The sequence below is a fragment of the Trachurus japonicus genome, chromosome 8, assembly GCF_045865225.1.
Source record: "Trachurus japonicus isolate A0001 chromosome 8, Traja_1.0".
Lineage (NCBI taxonomy): Eukaryota > Metazoa > Chordata > Actinopteri > Carangiformes > Carangidae > Trachurus > Trachurus japonicus.
The window spans coordinates 2087556-2105593 of record NC_140914.1 but is presented as its reverse complement, the minus strand read 5'-3'; the positions used below and the strand labels follow the sequence as shown (position 1 = coordinate 2105593).

At 42.4% G+C, this 18038-nt stretch overlaps 2 protein-coding genes across 2 annotated transcripts in view; both read right to left on the bottom strand.

Annotated features, from left to right (window-relative positions):
- Positions 1-8307, bottom strand: part of LOC146982298 (NACHT, LRR and PYD domains-containing protein 12-like) — a 182929-nt gene extending 174622 nt beyond the window's left edge. Inside the window, exon 1 of the mRNA XM_085785567.1 lies at positions 8221-8307. Within this exon, the coding sequence (XP_085641693.1) occupies positions 8221-8307 (87 nt within the window). The remainder of the gene's footprint in view (positions 1-8220) is intronic.
- Positions 8308-10229: 1922 nt separating this feature from the next.
- LOC146982297 (protein NLRC3-like) lies at positions 10230-17799 on the bottom strand. The gene is made up of 5 exons (XM_085785566.1): positions 16590-17799; positions 13088-13261; positions 11533-11706; positions 10587-10760; positions 10230-10260 (listed from the first exon to the last, which is right to left on the bottom strand). Exons 1-5 carry the CDS (start codon positions 17648-17650, stop codon positions 10230-10232), a joined length of 1614 nt encoding a protein of 537 aa, XP_085641692.1. The 5' UTR covers positions 17651-17799.
- Between the last annotated feature and the right edge of the window lie 239 nt (positions 17800-18038).

The window sequence follows — 18038 nt, the reverse complement described above, 5'->3', positions numbered from 1 at the left end:
GTGAATGAATAATAATAATGTTGTTTTAACACTCACCTGCTGCAGCTCTTACTCCTTCTTCTTCTTAAAATGGCGTCTGAACTAAATACTTTCACTTTCTCTCGCTCCTCCTCCTCACCTGTCTCATATCCACACCTCAGTCTGGGGCGGAGCCAGGCAGCCAGCTCACCTGAGGGAGTCACAGCACAGAACGAATCACCTTGTTATTTACACATTTATTTTCTATGACGTGTCCAAACATGTCACAGGTAAAGCATTTCTCATCAGCTTTATTTTTTCTCTTTTTTTAAAATTTGACCAAGATTTTTTTTTGCATTTAGCCTTTATTTAACCAGGCAGAATCATTCGGAACGAGTTCCTATTTACAACGATGGCCTGACAATGATGGTTTTGAATGGTTTCTGAAGTGTCTGCCTTTGTCATTTCTTTTGTCAGAATAGAAAAACAACACACGCTGGGCGTTGCTTAAACAGAACGTGATGACATAACATGAGCTTCTGACCTTTACACTTATGACTCACATTACTACACAGTCTTATGTGTGTGAATAATAACCAGAGTAGCTACACCAAATAAAAGAATGTCTCTTAACAATAAAGTTTTCTACCTTCAACTTACATCATGTAACCTAATCTTATCTGTGACTCTCCAAACACAAACTTTACAAACTTCTCAACTGTTGCAGGTTTTGTGGTTTTGTAGCCTCACTGTGAAAAAAATAGTCCCACCTCTCCAGACGTTAGCTCCTAGTTAGCTCTGCATCTCGTCTTTTCCTCCGCTTTTTTTCAGATGAAAGTCACTGCTTAATCCCCTCTACCATTGTTAACCCTCCCCGGAGGTGAAAGTTCACCTTAAACATGTGGATTCAACTACTTTAGTCCGTTTTTTAACATCGTAAAAACATCAGCTGTCTTGGGCTACGGACTGCAACAGTCCGTTGTCATGGATACATGACAACAACTTCCATTCATACCAGTCATACGTGCCTGACGCGGAGTGATAGCCTACGCTGTGATAAGGCTTTAGAATAGTAGCCGTGGTATATGCTCAATATACCACGGTTAACAACCAATCAGATCGCCGGATTTCACCTTTCCGTTTTATAATTAAGCAATATATCACGACAGGCCGTGGTATATGCTCATTATACCACGGCTAAGGGGCGTTGTTCGGCCCGACGCGAAGCGGAGGGACGACAACCCCCTTAGAGTGGTATAATGAGCATATACCACGGACTGGAGTGATATATTGCTTTTATAAAACGGTTACGAATAAAGGCAATATAAAAGAGGGATACGCAATCAATTTCATGTAGTTTATTCAACCAGAAATACATATTATCCAATAAAATAGCCTCACTGTGAAAAAAATAGTCCCACCTCTCCAGACGTTAGCTCCAAATTAGCTCTGCATCTCGTCTTTTCCTCCGCTTTTTTTCAGGTTAATGTCACTGATCAATCCCCTCTACCATTGTTAACCCTCCCCGGAGGTGAAAGTTCACCTTAAACATGTGAAGTCAACTACTTTAGTCCGTTTTTTAACATCGTAAAAACACCAGCTGTCTTTTGCTACGGACTGCAACAGTCCGTTGTCATGGATACATGACAACAACTTCCATTCATACCAGTCATACGTGCCTGACGCGGAGTGATAGCCTACGCTGTGATAAGGCTTTAGAATAGTAGCCGTGGTATATGCTCAATATACCACGGTTAACAACCAATCAGATCGCCGGATTTCACCTTTACGTTTTATAATGCTTAATTAACGTTGGTGTAGGGCTGTAGCTAGGCTATAAAGTGAACGTTTGGCTGTATGAAAGTAAGCAGCACGCTACTTTTATTTTGTGTGTGATGGGGACCTCTGCTGGTGACGTTCGCAGGGTAAAACTTTCCCACAATATGCATTGAGCTAAAAATAACCTACTTGTTAGGGCGACTATGGATGGAACAATTAATGGCTAATAGGGCCGGACGCGCTTCAATAATAAAAACTGAGCTCCAGAGGAATGTCGATAAGCTAAAACATAGCAGGTCACAGGTGAAGAACAGCTGACCGCTGACCCCCCCCCCCCCCCACACACACACACACACACACACACACAAAACACTAGTACATGGCATCTACAACTTTAGTTCACTGAAATAAATGTAGGCTATACGTGTCGAGCATAATCTGTAAAAATGAGTGTATAAAGAGAACGGTAGTCTGGATGAAAATAAGCATGCTTTTATTTTGAAGTTATTACGTGTCACTTCCGCTTCCGTTCTGCCCGCCGTTATATTGATAAACATGAAACGAAAAACGAACAAATGAATTTACAAAAACCAAATTCGGGCCGTTATTTGACTGTGGTTTTCTCGTTTTTCGTTTTTGATTCAGAAAACCAAAAACGGAAAAACGACTCTGTCTTTTCATTTATTGGTTTTTGTTTGAAAAGTAAAAAAGGAAAAAACCACGGTATTTCCGTTTTCCCGTTTTTTTATTAAAACGGAATATCAAACTGACAAAAGGTACACGGACCTTTTGTCTTCACATCTGCTGCCATCTTGTCTGTTGGACAATAATTCAAACTTTATTTTACCTTCGTTATCAGTCGACCTCATAAAATGATCAACGTGCTCACATCTCTGTCTACTCACAGCTTCTTCTTTTTTATTGTGTAAAGACAAACAACACAAGACACACGTGGTGTTAACAAGAATAAAAGACAAACAAAACAAAAACATACAAGAAAATACAGAATAGCAGGTGCAACGAAGATCACGCTGTGTTGAATCACACAATAACACCAGTAGTAACAAAGAGAAAAAATAGGCTACACCAATAACAATGATGATAAATAATGGTAATAAAAATAATAATAAATAGGCCTACATAATAATAAAAGGGTAATATTGATAAACATAGCTAGTAATAGAAGTAGTAAAAAAAAAAAAAAAGACAGGAGAAAACAAGTAAAAAAGGAGAGTAAAAGAGAGAGAGAGGAAGAAAGAAACAAACCAACAACAACAAAGCTTCTTTGCTAATGCTCCTGTTCCTTGGTTATCTTCATAAACCATAGGTGGTGTGTAGCTGAGTCAGTATTTAGATTTAGTGTGTTTTTAAGTTGATATTATCTATGTGAACTTCAGCTAAAACTAAAACCCACTCCACATATTATTCAGACCAGTGGTAAATATGTTAACCAGCTAAACTGTTGTTGCTGCAGCAGTTTGGTTCAGAGAACGATGGTTCCTGGTTCCAGCTGTTGTTGCAGGTGGGGCGTTAATTAGCGGTGCACCCCCCAAAACGCGCCAAAACGTCGCTGCTGCTGGAAGAGCCGAGACACACGGTGAAACTCTCTCCGTTATTTGTAGATAATATGCTCTTAAAGTCCTTACTTACCATGAATATCACACACACACTGAGTGATGAGGTGGCGGCCATGTTTAAAGTGTGTGTGACTGTGTGTTGTTTTTCTGTTTTTCTTTGTTCACGGTGAGACGAGGATTTAACGATCTCATCTCATTAGCATACATGTGTTTGTGTTGTGGCTTTGTTCTGTGTGTTTAAAGTTCATCTGCTGTGGATCCAACTGAAACTGCCACTATACGATCTCATGTCTACAGAAATATCTGATTGATTAGTGAACATTCAGTTTGAAACTGGAAACTACAGCTGCATCTCAATAAATCTGAATATCATGGAAAAGTCCATTTACAGTAGTTCAAGTCAAGAGTGCATATAGATGGACTAACTTTTCACAAGGACAATATTTCTGTATTAAAAAAGCTTCTTCTTCTTTTTTTTTTTTAAATAAATCTTTTGTAATATTCAATTTTTTTTAGAAACTGAATTTTATGTCTTCATAAAACGTAAGCCATAATGGATCTATATAAAGTGTTAGCTTCACTTTTTGAATTGAATTACTGACATAAATAAACTTTTCCATGATATTCTAATGTATTGAGATGAACCTGTATAAATCTTATTGATTAGTGAACATTCAGTTTGAAATTGGAAACTACAGCTGCATCTCAATAAATCAGAATGTCATGGAAAAGTCAGTTTACAGTAGTTCAAGTCAAACAACCACAACCAAGTATTGAGTGCATATAGATGGACGAACTTTTCACAAGGACAATATTTCTGTATTAAAAAAGCTTCTTCTTTTAATTGGTCTTTTGTAATATATATTTTTTTTTTTAGAAACTGAATTTTATGTCTTCATTAAGCCATAATAATGGATCTATATACCTAATGTGTTAGCTTCACTTTTTGAATTGAATTACTGACATAAATAAACTTTTCCATTATGTTCTAATGTATTGAGATGCATCTGAATATATCTTATTAATTAGGGAACATTCTGTTTTAACTGTTAAAAATGAATGTGATTAATGAGATAAAACATAAAAACATTGTAGATGCAGCTAATGTGCTCCTACTGTTGTGTGCAGAATAAAATCCTGAGATGGTCTCCAACAACGTCCTGTTTCCTGTGAGGTGAGTGGTGCCAGTGGGTTGCAGTCTGCTACAGGTGAGTGTTGGTGTCTGTCAGCAGCTTCAGGTAGTTGCACCAGCTACATCACTCCTGTGTGCTGGCCTGGGCCTTGGATTTGTCACATCTGTAGACATTTTATTCTTCTTATGACTCATTTACACCAACACATTCATTATCTCCAAATAAAGTTCCAATCCAATGAACATACAGACACTATAAATCATATTACAGTGATATTTGTGCATAATCATCAACCTTATTTAACCAAGTTAACAAAGACCACATTCTTATCAGTGGCAACAGCCTGGTAATAAACTCTTCAGCTCATTAATTAACACTCCAGAACTTATGCATTAACTTTTCATAACTTAGGTTCAGTTGTTAACAACAATTTCACAACAAAACAAGTCATGGACCCACAACACACACACATCACACAAACTCCCACAGACAACACTGGAGACACAGCGTCACATTTTATCAACAAAAACAAACCTTTATTCATAGAGCACTTTTCATACAAAAGGAAGCAGCTCAAAGTGCTTTATGCAATAAAATTAACAGCAGTCAACATCCTCTGTCATTCAACATTCACAGTTACTCACACACACAAATGTTCTCCATGTAAACGTAGGCACATGCCCCACCACAATCCCTGCTCTAATTCTGCCCCCTAGTGTCCAAACAAGAGAACTCCTCCTACTGGAATCAGTTCCAGGTCAACAAACCAGATCATACAGACAGAAATATTCTTTCCTCCATAAATATGATAAAATGCAGTTACATTAATACATTATGAGTTAAATGTAAATAATTATCTGCTCAAATGTGAACACACCTCACACCATAGAACAGGTTTGTCTCTGTCATTTGTAGCCCAGAGCAATTAAACAGTTATGCATTCAGTGGAACTCATCATTTTAACTCATGTCTAAAAAACACACTTGACATAAATAGTTTCATATTTTACATAAAAGCACTTTAGATAAACACACTCATTTAAATTGATTCCACACCCCTGGGCTTAGAGGTTCTGTGAGTGTTAAAGTTTGATTTCACAAAAACGTCGGCATCACCAACCATCAACTGTCTGCACAAACATTTATAATAACAGCATGAGCACAGAAAAACAGCAACAGATCAAAGTAGGAGTTTGTTATGCGTTGTATGTAGCATAGTTAAGGTAAAAAAATTAAAAAAAAGTCTTGCATAGTTCCTCTTTAACCGTCTTCTCTGTCAGCGATACTGAAGGTTGTGAACAGCACCAACCCGCCCCAGCACCACGGCAACCGTCTCACCAACAGCTGCAGACACACAACATTTCCTGTGTCTCTCCCAACACATTCATTATCTCCAAATAAAGTTCAATCCAGTTAACATACAGACACTATCAACAAAAACAAACCTTTATTCATAAAGCACTTTTCATTCAAAAGGAAGCAGCTCAAAGTGCTTTATGCAATAAAATAAACAGCAGTCACAGCCGCTCTCATTCAACATTCACACACACAAATGTACTACATGTAGGCACTCACACTTCTCTAAAGTTGAACTAAGAAGTTTCAGTAATTCATTTGGGGTTTGAGACAACACTCACCTGAAAAACACAGGAAAGAAACAGTGACACAGAGAGACGAGGCTGCTTGAACTGACTCTTCCATGGCGATGAGGAAAACCCATCCAGACATGCCCCACCACAATCCCTGCTCTAATTCTGCCCCCTAGTGTCCAAACAAGAGAACTCCATCACCTCTAGGTCAACAAACCATCATACAGACATAAATATTCTTTCCTCCAAAAACATATGATGAAATGCAGTTATATTAATACATTATGAGTTAAATGTAAATAATTTATCTCCACAAACGTCCCACTCTGTCAGCATGAACCAGTTCTAGAGCTGCTTTGGCTCTAACATCCTGAACACACACTTCACACTGTGGGACAGGTTTGTCTCTGGTCATTTGTAGCCCACAGCAATTAAACAGTTATGCATTCACTTCAGTAGAGCTCAACATTTAAATCCATTAAAAATGCACTTGAAATAAATAGTTTCATATTTTACATAAAAGCACATTAAATAAACACACACATTTAAAAATGATAAAGTGGGTCAAACAGCAGAGTCAAGTGGAGGTGCACGGTAGCCAGTGAAATGCTTCATCCTCTTCCTGAGTGAAGACCAGCTGGTCAGGTGAGGACAGGTGAGTTTTAATATGTAGTCAGCTGACTCATGTTTCCGTTAACCATGATGATAATTGTTGCCGTTGTAAACTGTGTCGGTCCATGCTAGTGCTAATACAATCCACTCGCTGTGATGCTAATTACTTCAAGTTAAATCCTATTGGGTTAGCCTAACAGTGTTAATGGCTTTGAAGTGGTGAGTGAGAATATCTTAGTAAATACTGCTGAGCAGCAGACATTTTCTGACTACATGCTGTGTAAAAGAAACTGTTATTCAATGTGTTCTGAAATACTTTGTGTAAAGTACTGCAGCTGGCTGTGGGTTAACACGGGTTCATATCAAATATTTACTGTTAATGCTGGTATTTCTGTAGCTAATAAAAGTTAAATGATGTTCTGAAGATTCATAGTCTTTGTAATTCATTAGAGTTTAACCGTATATTTAAAGGTGCACCGGTGAGTTAAATTTTGAGATCTCCCTTATGTATTTGACCTGCAATTGAAATGTAGTAAAAATGTCAAATTGCTCACAACTTGGCATCAAGTAATTGTATCTTGACCTTGTCTCAGGTCCCAGAGTGAATACTTTTCAAAATGCCACCCTGCTGAGATCGTGGAGCCGACCTAGAGTGATCCAGAGATTTGTGAAGATTTCAACAGTTTCCAGAGAGAGAAGATGTTCCAGTACTGGATGACGAGCCAAGCCCAGAGAGATACTGAACCACTGGCTTTCAGCAAGGAGACAGCAAACTAGGTAACACTTATGTATTCCTCCTCTTTGTCAAGAATGGTTTCACTTTACATTCATCATTTACTGTGTGTTGATGATGTCATACATTTTGTCTTAGGATTTTAAAGGCAGTGGAAAGTTCCCACCACCTTTGTTAACCTGGTCTGGTCCTGTGAAAGAGGATCCACCACAGACACAGGTAGGTGTACAACAAAAACAAGTCTTTATTATAGTGAGTCATTCATGAAGAAATACTTGTGACATCTGAAACTGCAACCAGCCCCACAGAGGGCCAGGCAGCTGCTGCACAACCCTGCAACACACAGCACCACAAATGAAGGAGAGATTTACACAGACACACTGCACACAATACTAAATGCACAGCAACCTTTACACTGCACACAGAGGGAACTCAGTGACAAAACACACATCAATACAGACCAGTCCACTCTGGAGGCAGCTCAAAACCACTTCTACCACAGAAACACAGAAACACCTGCCACAATCATTTTTTACATATCAGTCAATATCGATATTTATCACAATATAACTCAAGTCACTATTTTTGTCAAGTTTAAATGTTCCCTCATACTCACAAGTGGGATTTGATGATATCAGAAGGTTATTTCTGATTTAAATATTTATTTTCCGTCAAAAATTGAACATTGAACAATTGAATCCACAAACAATTGAACAAACAATTGAACAAACACATACTTGTTGCCGCTCGCACATCCTCGTCTTCCCGCCGCTGTTTCCGTTCTTGGTGTGCGTTGCTTTTGCACTGGCTACACCACTGCTTGCATTGACAGGCTCTGACTTTGTCTCCTTTCCAGTCTTTACGTCTGAAGACCACGATGTCGGCGCTCTCAGCTCTTCCAGTGACGGGTTTAATTTTCGGTTGCATTTGAACTTTAATTGTGTTGTCGTTGCTGCTCTGCGCATTTTTTCAGTGTCCTTGAACCTCCATCATGTTTAGAAAAACTGAATAATGTGGAAATGAGCTGCAATTCTTCATCACACCACAAGATGGAGCTGATTAATCAGAATGGATGACTTGCCTGTTTTCACCTGTGTGTGCGTGTGTGTGTGTGTGTGTGTGTGTGTGTGCGCGCGTTTTTTTACAGATGTGTGTGCGGCCTCAGTTCGGGGGGGGGAGGTCAAGGCTCAGATCCCCTGCTCCTCTCAGAGCCTCAACACGCTGCAGCTCAACACCAACAGCACCGAGCACCGGGTGGGTCCCTGAACGCAGCACGGCCTCTGGTCCTGATCACAAACACCATCATTATTAATATTACTAATAATATTATTGTTATTATTAATAATATTATCAGGGCTGCAACTAACGGTTAGTTTTATTATCGATTAATCTGTCTATTATTTAAACGATTAATCGATTAGTTGTTTGGTCAATAAAATGTTAAAAAATGTTGAAAAATATACACACATACAAGATGACGTCCTCAGATGTCTTGTTTTGTCCACAAACCGAAGAGAGACTCAGTTTATTGTCATAAAGGAACAAAGAAACCAGAAATATTCACATTGAAGAAGCTGAAATCAGAGAATTTTGACTTTTTTTCTCAAGATAGTTGACGAGTAATTTAATAATCGATTATTGTTCGATTAATTGATTAATTGATCAGTCTGTTTCATGCTGTTTTGGACTCTGAGCTTAACGTGTGTGTGTGTGTGTGTGTGCAGGTGCTGACGGTCGGAGGCAGCAGCGACCACATCGACGTCTTCACTAACCTGTCGTACAGAGCGTTTTCACTCAGCTTCTGAACACACACACACACACACACTTTGTCATTTATGATAATAAAATATTTTTGTCATTTTGTAACTTGTTGGTCCAAAGTTATTTAAATAGATTTTTCTGTTAGAAGGTTCTTGTACCTGCACACACACCTGTATTGGTCCAAGGTCTCAGAATCTGGATATTTTTTCTCCAGACCAGTCCAGACCTCAGCTGCAGTGACATCTTTTTATTTTAACCACAAATGTCTCTGTGTCTCTGTCTCACTTTGGTTTCTGTGATGTAATCCTCAAGATAAAGTTGGTAAATCATTGATCCATGGTTCATTGATCAATCACCACAGATTGAACTGATTTGTAAATTCCAGCTGTAAAACTATGGAATTACTTTTGTATCAAATCGATCCAAACAAAACCTCTTCAACGTCAAACAGAAACAAGAGCTTGAGAAAGAATAAAACTTTATTTAATAGAGAAAAAAACTCACTGAAGCAAAAAACTGTCGTCTCAAAAGCAAAATGTGTGACTTGAAAACAAATGACAAATCTCTTGGTTGCTTTAATTGTTTAGATAAATGTGTTTTTGTTGCTTCATGTTCAGTAAACAGGGTTTTGCTCGTGCTGTTGTCACCTCTCTCTCCTCTGCTCCCTGAGAGGCCAGAGTCACATTAGAGCCAGAAAAAACTACATATAAAACAATATACATCATTAATACAAAATAAACAGTGTTTACCAACATGCTGCGTAGCCTACATTAATGTGTTAACTATTGTCACTGTTGTCATAGCAACCTGATCTGAACCTCCATCATGTTTAGAAACTCTGAATAATGTGGAAATGGAAATGAGCTGCAGTTCTTCACCACACCACAAGATGGAGCTGATTGATCAGAATGGATGAAGAAGGAAACAGGAGGAGGAGGAGGAGGAGGAGGAAGAGGAGGAGGAGGAGGAGCAGAGAGTGTGTAGAGGATCAGATGAGTCCAGAGACAGTGATGATCTCTGTCAGGTCCAGAACACACAGGGAGGATGGTGGACTGGACTCTGAGAGAGACAGTGGAGCTGCTCTCAGATCAGTTCAGGTTCAGGAGGGAAGGTTCCCATCTGTGAAGAGAAGCAGAGGACAGAGGTGATGGATCAGTGATCGTCTCTCTCTGCTCTGATTGGCTGACTGTTGTCTCTCTGCTCTGATTGGCTGACTGTTGTCTCTCTCTGCTCTGATTGGCTGACTGTTGTCTCTCTCTGCTCTGATTGGCTGACTGTTGTCTCTCTCTGCTCTGATTGGCTGACTGTTGTCTCTCTCTGCTCTGATTGGCTGACTGTTGTCTCTCTGCTCTGATTGGCTGACTGTTGTCTCTGTTATTGTCTCACACTGACTTTAGTCCAACAGTGCTGAAAGCAGCACAGACTGACTCCGCCCCCCTACTGACCTCACAGTCTCCAGTCTACAGTCTGGACTCTTCACTAGATCATCCAGATCCTTCACGTCTGAAGACTTCAGGTTGTTGTAGCTCAGGTCCAGTTCTCTCAGGTGGGAGGGGTTGGACTTCAGAGCTGAGACCAGAGAAGAACAGCTGATCTCTGACAACCTGCAGCCCTGCAATCTGAATAAAGAATAAAAGAAGATTAATACATTGATAACTGATCAGATGTGTCCTGATCAATAACGAGTCCTGATGAATAATCAATAGAGGGACTTTGTCCTTGTGTTCTTGTGGATCTTCATCATGTGGCCTTCTACACACATCATCCACATGTCAGCACAGATTCATCAGCTGCTGCTGACCTCAGCTCAGTCTGTCAATATACAATCAATATCTGATCAATACCTGTTGGACTAAACACTGACTACAACTCTCTGATTTAGAGATTCTGATTCTTTTAGACAGATTTATATTTGTACCATTTCATGTCACTAACTTTGTATTTTTATTATTCTCTCTTATTATTATTATTATTATTATTATTATTATTATTATTATTATTATTATCAATAACTTTATTGATCAACTGGTATCAGGGTTAAATCAATAAACTAACAGCACAGAGGTCAATGACGTGATGAAACCCAGTGTCAAGTGGTGTCACTTTGATTTTTGATAAAAATCTGAATAAAGAGGAAAATAAATCTGGACTCAAATGAGGAATTAATACAACTCTGTGTTTCTGGACTCATTTTACATCATTTGTCACAGATTATTTAGAAGAAGAGTTTTTTGTTTTTAGGACATGTCCTGCTCAAGATGCATTAAAATCTAAATATAGAAACACAGACAAAAATCTATTTCTATTTAATGTTTTCAGAAGAAAGTATATTTTTATAAATTCACTTTAATCCACTGTAGGTGGATCAGATACAACAGTCAGTGAACTGACCTCAGAGTCTCCAGTCTACAGTCTGGACTCTCCAGAAAACCACTCAGATCCTTCACTCCTGAATCCTGCAGGTCGTTGGAGCTCAGGTCCAGGTGTCTCAGGTGGGAGGGGTTGGACTTCAGAGCTGAGCCCAGAGAAGAACAGCTGATCTCTGACAACATGCAGCTCCACAATCTGAATAAAGAATAAAAGCAGTGAGTTGAGGACAAAGCTCCTTGTTGACAGCGTTCAGTGTCTCATCATCTGTTCAGAGCTGAAGAAGCTTCAGAAAGAACAAGTTTAGAAAATCAAAGTCCAACAGCTGAAGCAACAGGAAGCAGGTTAAACAGTGACAGAGAGAAAACAGCTCATTAATATTCATGAGAAGCTGCTGCTGCTTCAACACAGACGCAGTGACTCCGCCTCTTCACCTGTCAGCTCCACCTGTGGCTCCATCCAGACAAACTCATGTTGTGCAGCCACATTTCTCAGAGACTCTGTCACTGAGCTCCTTCTCACTCCAACAGCTCATCTGCACTCATACAGTGTGCGTCATAGTGCGCGTGTGCGTAGCGTTACGCCGCTTCAATGGCCGACAAACACGGCTCCAGAGTTCAGGGCTGTTTGACAGCAACATCAAGTTGTGACAATCTTCAGAACGACGTGGTCAGCTTTCCTCTGTGGGCGTTGAAAGTGTGTGAAGCAGGTTGTTTGTGGCGAGCCCGTCCACAGCAGCTCATCACTCAGCTTCTGTGCTGCTGCTCTGCTCTGCTAACACACTGACTGTGTTCAACAGCTCACACAAGCCCACGTTCAAGAAGCTCAGCTGTCACTTTGAGCTGCTTCTGACTCCTGCCCTCAGCCAAGCACTGAGTCAACACTCTGAGCCTGAGCCGCCACATGAAGCAACAACCTTCAGCCCATCTTGGTGAGCCTCCAAACAAACCAGCTGAGCCTCTGCAGCTGCTTCATGTCAGCAGCAACAAGACCAACACTAGCAGCTCTGCTCTCACCTGTCTCACCTTGATTCTCAGCATTCACAGTCATTGACAGGAAGTGGCTGCAGTGTGTGCCGTGCTCTTCACTTCCTGCTTCACACTCCAGCCTCTCCCAGCCAGTTGAGCTACCAGGGAGCAGACTTTAGCTGCCAACAGCTCCCTACAGCCAGCCTCCACTGGAGCGCAGCTTTCCAGCCTCCTCTGCCTCTGCTGCCAGCTCTGTGGATCTCAGCTGCTTCCTCTCATGCTTCCTCCCATGGTTCTGTCAGCTCCACAACATCCACCAGCTGCTGTGTTTCTGACCACAACTCAACATCTGCTCTCAGATCAGTGCTGCACGTTGCTTCAACAACAAGTGTCTGAGTTGAAAACAACAGTTGTAGAAGCTGAGCTCGTTCTCTGCTGCTCTGAATCACAAACACTACGACTGCTCTCACCTTCTTCTCTCTGGACTCATCTCAACTGTTTTCTCTCTTCAGCTTCTTGAGAAAAATCCTCACACACAAATCCTGACATGTATGAACCAATGAGAAGCTGAAGCTTCAAACAACTACAACAGCTCCAGTCAGTGAACTCACCTCAGAGTCTCCAGTCTACAGTTTGGACTCTCCAGTCCAGCACACAGAAGCTTCACTGATGAATCACCCAGGTTGTTCTCACTCAGGTTCAGGTGTCTCAGGTGGGAGGGGCTGGACTTCAGAGCTGAGGCAACGATTTCACAGTGAATCTCTGAGAGGTCACACCAACCAAGTCTGTGATTAGAGAAGAAACAAAATGTGTGAGAGTAAAATCAGACAATTAGTACTAAACACACACAACATGTCATCATGTGATCAACATGTGCTCTTCACACTCTGGTTCAGTTCATCTTCTCTCTTTGTGTTGGACATGTGTGACGGGGTCAGTTTTAGTGTTGTATGTTTTGATTCTTTGTTTTCTTGCTGTGATTTAAGTTTATAGAACATGTTAAGTTTTGTTATATTGCATGTTGTGTTTTGTAAATTCTATAGAGTTATTTGAGATTACTTTGAATTGGTGTTTCTTTTTTTACAAGCTGACCTTGAACGTCACACAGCCAGCAGACTAATCACCGCAACAAGCCGCAGCTGGTGGCATGCGCAGGTATAACCTTTTTATTTAGGCAGCGGCAGTGAAGCAGGAGAGGACGCCAGGCAGAGAACCAGCCGGATCACCAGGAGACCACCATCGTTAAAGACCCTCAGACCTGAAGTGCAGCAGCCTGTATCTGTTCGGCGTAACAACTCCAGCCTGGGTGCATGACGTAAAGTTATCACCCAGGACAAGCGTGAGTGTTATTTTCCCAGTTGAGTTGCAGACACTAAGAAGGCCGGCTGCAGGGCCAGGCGAGAGGAGGGAGTGGGAGTGTGGACAGGTGTGTCGACAGAGGACTGGTGGCTGTGTTCTGCGTCTCTAGGCGGAGTGCTGGACCCGAGGGGACCCGCGTGGCCATAGATGGAAGAAGACGGCCGGAGTTGAGAGGGAAGCATCGTGGGATACTAGAGGGGTGTTGTTGCGATATACCCCTCTCCCGGTTAAAGACCCACTCCCGTGAAAATTGTGTTTTTTGAGCTTTTCACATGTTCCTGTGGCATTTTTCTTGTGTTAGAGCACATATCAGCAGAAAAGGAAGTGCAAAATTGCATTTCTGAGTTTTTCTGCCTTCAAACTGCTGTGAACCAATGGCAGACGCAAACTGGCAGTTTCAGGGAGACTGGAGTTGAGGGTGTCACAGCTCCAGGGGAGGGCACTAGTGCTACAAGCTCCCGCCCCGCTCTGCATCTGGCTCAGAGGTGAACGGCTTGCCAGCTCGGTGTAGCTGTCAAGGTATAACAGGTATAGCTCACCTGGTAGAGCAGCTTGCACTGTGAGCAAGGACTATGTTCCAGTCTGGGATCAAATCCCAGTGTGGAGTTTTACGCTAAACGCGCTGAATCTGTAATTGTACAATGTCCAGCTGTCAGCAAGCGGGGGGTGGGGTGCGAGGAGGTGGCTGGGCGGGTGCAGAGCAGCGCAGTCTCCGCCCACCCTCCAGAGGTGAATTGCTAATGTGCATGGCTAATGAGCTGCTTTTAAAATGGCCGAAAAGGGTCGCGGGAGTGGGACTTTAAGTACCTCTCTATTGCCTATTTTAAGCTTTGGATTTTATTGGGATTTTAAACCGTGGGAATTTCCCCTTTTAAACTTCGGAACCCTGTTCTTGACCACTCGTTGTTTCCTTTGTCCCTTTCAAAGGCCTCATCCCCTCCCCATCACCTCTGAAGATTGAGATCAGCATCTGGTCCTGAGAAGGATTCCTCCGGGACTATCTGAATCCGGGCAAAGAGACTTTGGACTGTTTACAATAAACCTTGGTGAACTTTTCATTTTTTTACTGTGGTTTTTAACTCTGCTCGAATCTGATTTTAAAAGAACCTGTGCCAAATAGTTAGAGTCCTGGGCTCTTCAACTCAGGTGGCGTTGTCGGCAACACTTTTAACTAAATTATTATTTTTAGTTCGAACATCGCCACGTGACACATGAAACAATAATCCTCATCAGGGCTGGGCTGGAAAAACCCATTCAGATTCAGATCCACCTCCTCTTGAATCCTCCAACATCCATTCATCAAAGCCCAGATGGATGTTTAATCCAGGCTCCTGTGCCGACACAGGTAGATGTGGTCAGGTGAGCTCAGGTGTAGAGCTGCAGGTGTCACCTGAACAACGCTCACACACATTGATTTTCTCCAAACATGAAATGAAGTCAAAGAAAATCAAGGTGAAATGTAGAAACATCTTTAGTCAGAAGATCTGACCACTAGGGGCGGTGCATGGCGCAGTGGGTAGAGCGGCCGCCCCATGTAGAGGCTACAGTCCTCGCCGCAGGCGTCCCCGGTTCGAATCCCGCATCGGGCAGACCTTTCCTGCGTGTCATTCCCCCTCTCTCTGCCTCCCCATTTCCTGTCTATCTCTACTGTCATCACTATCAAATAAAGGCAAAAAAGCCGAAAAATATACTTTAAAAAAAAAAAAAAAGAAGATCTGACCACTAAAGTGTGTCCTGCACAGATCTAATCCACACTAAGGACACGCTGCAGGTTGTCATGGTGACATTTAAGGTGGACTGATTGATTTCCATGGGTCACTGAGCAGCACACAAGAAAATATTCCACCTTAAAAGTGTGTGAGAGCTGGCGGCTGCACAGTGACTGAGATGGTTGATGAGTAAAAAGAGAGAGAAGCTGCTTTGATCGTCCTTCACTCTTCTGACAGTTTGTGTGTCTGTGCTGATGATGGACACACAAACATGACACAGTCAGTCTGTTACACTGGAGCTGCAGCTGCTTCGGCTTCACAACCAGCCACAACTGAACCAGCAGGTGAAGCACAGGTGTGTTAGCGCACACAAACACACAACACTAGCAGCACACACACAGCAGCCTCTAGACTCCAAGGTAACAAGTGTCCAGTCAGGTAGAAACTGTGTGGAGCTGAATGGAAGCAGATCTATGTGCAGGATGTGAAGAAGCAGCTGTGACTGTTGACACACAGTGGAGCTGCTGCTGCTGCTGCATCTGCTATCTGTTGCCATGACGACTCCACTGTTGCTCATGTTCAATAGAAAGTGCATTAATGGAACTGCTTTGGCTCCATTCATCATGTCAACATTCATGGTTTTAATAATGCAACAATTTACAGCATCAGTTCTCTGAGCGTCTCATTCGTGTCCAAGTCAAACTGGAGTTGGGACTGAAATCTAAAACACAATCATGATGTTGAATCAGGAATCAAAGTGAATCAGAGATCAGATGGATTCAGGTGATCAGTGATCAATACCCAGCCCTGACCCTCATCACTCTGTCAGACCTGCACATTGTTCATGTCCATCTTTGTTGGACTTTAATCTTCAGCTTGAAGCTCAAACTGAAACATCTGCAAGTTTAAAACTCACAGTGTTAAAACATCTGGAGAAAAAACACAACTGACCTGAGACTGTGTGTGTGTGTGTGTGTGTGTGTGTGTGTGTGTGTGTGTGTGTGTGTGTGTGTGTGTGTGTGTTATTGATCATGTCTGGACTCACTCAGCCTTCCTGCAGTTCCTCACAGCTGGGATCAGTCTCCGTCGTCCCCGAGCTGATGTGTTGTACTTCTTCAGGTCCAACTGGTCCAGAACCTGCTCTGACATCTGCAGCATGTAGGCCAGAGCTGAACACTGGATCTCAGAGAGTTTCTTCTCTGATCTGTTCTCTGACTTCAGGAACTGTTGGATCTCCTGATGAACTGACTGGTCCTTCATCTCCGTCAGACAGTGGAAGATGTTGATGTTTCTGTCAGGAGAGATTTCATAACTGTCACCACTGTCATCAGTCTTCATCTTCTTCAGGTTGTTGATGGCTCTCTGGATGGTTTCTGGACTGTTGTCTGTCTGACCCAGCAGACCTCCTAACAGCCTCTGGTTGGACTCCAGAGAGAGGCCATGAAGGAAGCGAACAAACAGGTCCAGGTGACCGTTTCTACTGCTGAGGGATTTCTGCATGGCTCTCTGCAGGAAGTCATCCAGGGTTAAATCATCATGGTCTCCCAGGAACTTCTTGAGGACCTGTGTGTTGCTGTTGGTGAAACAGTGGAACATGTAGACTGCAGCCAGAAACTCCTGAACACTCAGATGAACAAAGCAGTAGACTGTTTTCTGGAAGATCACATTCTCTCTTTTGAAGATCTCAGTGCAGAGTCCTGAGTTCACCAAGGCCTCTGTGACATCCAGACCACACTGCTCCAGGTCTTCTTGGTAGAACATGATGTTTCCTTCCTCCAGCTGTTCAAACGCCAGCCTCCCCAGCTTCAGGAGAACTTCCCTGTCGGCCTCCGTCAGCTCCTGTGGACTCGTCTCATGTCCTTCACCGTACTTGTTCTTCTTCCTCTTTGTCTGGACCAGCAGGAAGTGTGAGAACAGGTCCGTCGTGGTCTTGGGCAGCTCTCCTCTCTGGTCTGTGGTCAACATGTGCTCCAGAACTGTAGCACTGATCCAGCAGAAGACTGGGACTTGACACATGATGTGGAGGGTCCTGGACGTCTGGATGTGTGAGATGATTCTTCTGGACAGATCTTCATCACTGGACCTCCTCCTGAAGTACTCCTCCATCTGGGCGTCAGTGAAGCCTCGGACCTCTGTTACCCTGTCGACACATGTAGGAGGGATCTGATTGGCTGCTGCAGGTCTGGAGGTGATCCAGACCAGAGCCGAGGGAAGCAGATTCCCCCGGATGAGGTTTGTCAGCAGCACGTTGACTGATGATGTCTGTGTGACATCAGACACAACCTCCCTGTTGTTGAAGTCCAGTGACAGTCGGCTTTCATCCAGGCCGTCAAAGATGAAGAGAAGTTTACAGACAGCCAGCTGCTCTGCTGTGACCTTCTGTAATGTTGGATGGAAAACATGGAGCAGCCTGAGAAGACTCAACCGCTGATCTCTGATCAGGTTCAGCTCCCTGAACGAAAGCAGAACCAGCAGACTGACATCTTGGTTCTCC

What these genes read in the sequence shown, in the direction of transcription:
- LOC146982297 (XM_085785566.1), bottom strand. Translation starts at nt 17,650, where the DNA reads ATGGAGGAGTACTTCAGGAGGAGGTCCAGTGATGAAGATCTGTCCAGA. An exon ending in AGGAACTGCAGGAAGGCTGA is followed by an intron (nt 13,262 to 16,589) that starts GTGAGTCCAGAC and finishes CTCTAATCACAG; the next exon opens with ACTTGGTTGGTGTGACCTCT. An exon ending in TGTAGACTGGAGACTGTGAG is followed by an intron (nt 10,261 to 10,586) that starts GTCAGTAGGGGG and finishes TTCTCTTCACAG; the next exon opens with ATGGGAACCTTCCCTCCTGA.